Source organism: Triticum aestivum, chromosome 2B (genome assembly GCF_018294505.1).
Source record: "Triticum aestivum cultivar Chinese Spring chromosome 2B, IWGSC CS RefSeq v2.1, whole genome shotgun sequence".
In the NCBI taxonomy this organism is placed as follows: domain Eukaryota; kingdom Viridiplantae; phylum Streptophyta; class Magnoliopsida; order Poales; family Poaceae; genus Triticum; species Triticum aestivum.
The window spans coordinates 556,455,103-556,457,434 of record NC_057798.1 but is presented as its reverse complement, the minus strand read 5'-3'; the positions used below and the strand labels follow the sequence as shown (position 1 = coordinate 556,457,434).

General features: G+C 56.6%; 1 protein-coding gene and 1 non-coding gene across 2 annotated transcripts; both read left to right on the top strand.

Annotated features, from left to right (window-relative positions):
• The first annotated feature begins 219 nt into the window (after positions 1-219).
• Positions 220-1,990, top strand: LOC123041629 (peroxygenase). The gene is made up of 6 exons (XM_044464214.1): positions 220-642; positions 720-872; positions 972-1,057; positions 1,254-1,348; positions 1,430-1,555; positions 1,668-1,990. Exons 1-6 carry the CDS (start codon positions 351-353, stop codon positions 1,816-1,818), a joined length of 903 nt encoding a protein of 300 aa, XP_044320149.1. The 5' UTR covers positions 220-350; the 3' UTR covers positions 1,819-1,990.
• A 267-nt stretch (positions 1,991-2,257) lies between these two features.
• Positions 2,258-2,332, top strand: TRNAI-AAU (transfer RNA isoleucine (anticodon AAU)). Its single transcript has one exon. It is a non-coding gene; the product is annotated as a tRNA-Ile (tRNA).

Genomic DNA, 2,332 nt, shown 5'->3' with positions numbered 1-2,332 from the left:
CCCCGCTCGACGACGACCGGAGTGGTTTACTCAAGCCCTCGAGATGCCATGAGAAACCTCCGGACACGACGATTCGGTGAGTAGGTGCGCCGCCCAGCGACACGTTACGGCCGAGCAGGGCGGCAGCGCCATGCATGCGCCCACGTCGTGCCGCCGCCGCCACGTACCAGGGGCTCTGAGCCGCTTTATATGGTTGCGCGGCCTCGGCGCTACCCCACACACACTGTAACCTCGGTAGCAGAAGCGGAAGCAGCACTCCACAGCTTGCCTGCAAGTTACCTTCTCCACGATTCCGCTCACGGTTCATCGGTTGCCACCCTGTTCTGGTGCGCCGTCGCAGAGCGGCGAAGATGGCCACCAAGGGGCGCAAGGTCGAGGTCCGTGACGCGAGCAGGACGGACGGGAAGGGCGACGCCGCGGACGGGCACGTCGTCCGTGAGGCGAAGGGCGACCACGACACCGCCGGCGGCGTCGGCCACCGGGGTGCAAACAGGACGGATGGGCATGGCGACGCGGGCAGCAAGATCGAGGACCTCCGGGGCATCGGGGGGAAGGACTCCCTGAAGATCGTCGCGATGCAGGCGCCGGTCACCGTGGAGCGCCCCGTCCGCGGCGACCTCGAGGAGCACGTCCCCAAGCCCTGTACGCAACGCATACATACATCTGCCATTTCAGTCTTTCACTGGCATATTTATGATGTTAATAATTGGGCTGAGCAGATCTGGCGAGGGCTCTGGCGGCGCCGGACATGTACCACCCGGAGGGGACGACGGATGATCACCAGCACCACAACATGAGCGTGCTGCAGCAGCACGTCGCCTTCTTCGACCGCGACAACAACGGCATCATCTATCCGTGGGAGACTTACGAGGGTACGTACGTGTGCTGCACCGCGCTTCGTCTTGATTTGTGATTTCAGTTCGGCTGGCGCAGAAGACATTTAACGTCTTCCTTTTTGTCGGTTGATGTAGGATGCCGTGCGGTTGGGTTCAACGTGTTCATGTCTGCCTTCATCGCGTTTCTGGTGAACCTGGTCATGAGCTATCCCACCCTGCCCGTGAGTGAGCTATCCCTCGAATAGAGGAATCGACTTCAGAAATCACACCGTGCTTCATTTACTCCCTACAAATTTTAGAGTGTAGATTCACTCAGTTTTTCTCCGTACAAATATTAAATCTCTAGAAAGACAAATATTTAGGAACAGAGGGAGTAGTCTTTTGTATATGTATTGACTGTGATTTGTGGCTGTGCAGGGTTGGCTGCCCAACCCTCTCTTCCCTATCTACGTGCACAACATCCACAAGAGCAAGCACGGGAGTGACTCGGGCACCTACGACAAAGAGGGCCGGTGTGTAGTAGTAGTAATTACTGTTAATTATGTACCGACGTGGTGGCGGCGAATGTGAAATGTGTGTTGTATGTTGTGCAGGTTCATGCCGGTGAATTTCGAGAACATCTTCAGCAAGTACGCCCGCACGTACCCGGACAGGCTGAGCTACAGGGAGCTGTGGCGGATGACCGAGGGGTCCCGGGAGGTGTTCGATTTCTTCGGCTGGTAACCGACTAATTACACGATCAGCATGACTGGACCTTCAGTTTCAGTCGCTACATGCTGCGGCTATGTTGTTGTATAACTGACTGGTGTGAGATGATACGGATGGATGCAGGGTGGCGATGAAGCTGGAGTGGTCGATCCTGTACGTGCTGGCGCGGGACGACGAAGGGTACCTGTCGAGGGAGGCCATCCGGCGCATGTACGACGGCAGCCTCTTCGAGTACATGGAGAGGCAGCGCATGGAGCACGTCAAGATGTCTTAGATCACAGGCTCATCGCCGACGGTGGATCTCGCAGGGTCGGAGCTGCACCCGCCTGTGATGCTTTCCGTGTCCGTGTGTATATGATGTACAGCAGGCCACAGATCCATGTGGTGTACCGCTGGTGTGGTGAAAACATAAATAAGCGATATGATATGGCATGTTTGAATGTTCAGCCCCGTCCGGTCTCCCGTCCTTCCCTGGTTCCGACCCTCTCTTCCCCCGGCCGGGGCGCGTCGATTGCAGAGTAGATAAGACCGGCGTGGAGAGCCTTCGCGCCGCGTGTGAGGATTAGGATGGCAAGGGCGGTCGCTGTGCTGTACCAGGTCATGAGGATCCGGATCAGTCCATCACAATGGTTACGTGGTCCCACGTTATAACAGCAACTAGAGACATGCAAACGTTATTTATAAAACTGATTTTGAGGGCAGTGTAGCAACAAGGCCTATTAGCTCAGCTGGTTAGAGCGTCGTGCTAATAACGCGAAGGTCACAGGTTCGAGACCTTGTATGGGCCA

Excerpts from the sequence above, each read along its gene's own strand:
- LOC123041629 (XM_044464214.1), top strand. The coding sequence starts at position 351 with ATGGCCACCAAGGGGCGCAAGGTCGAGGTCCGTGACGCGAGCAGGACG. Across the intron at positions 1,349-1,429 it reads ACCTACGACAAAGAGGGCCG|GTTCATGCCGGTGAATTTCG; the intron begins GTGTGTAGTAGT and ends TATGTTGTGCAG. Across the intron at positions 1,556-1,667 it reads GTGTTCGATTTCTTCGGCTG|GGTGGCGATGAAGCTGGAGT; the intron begins GTAACCGACTAA and ends GGATGGATGCAG.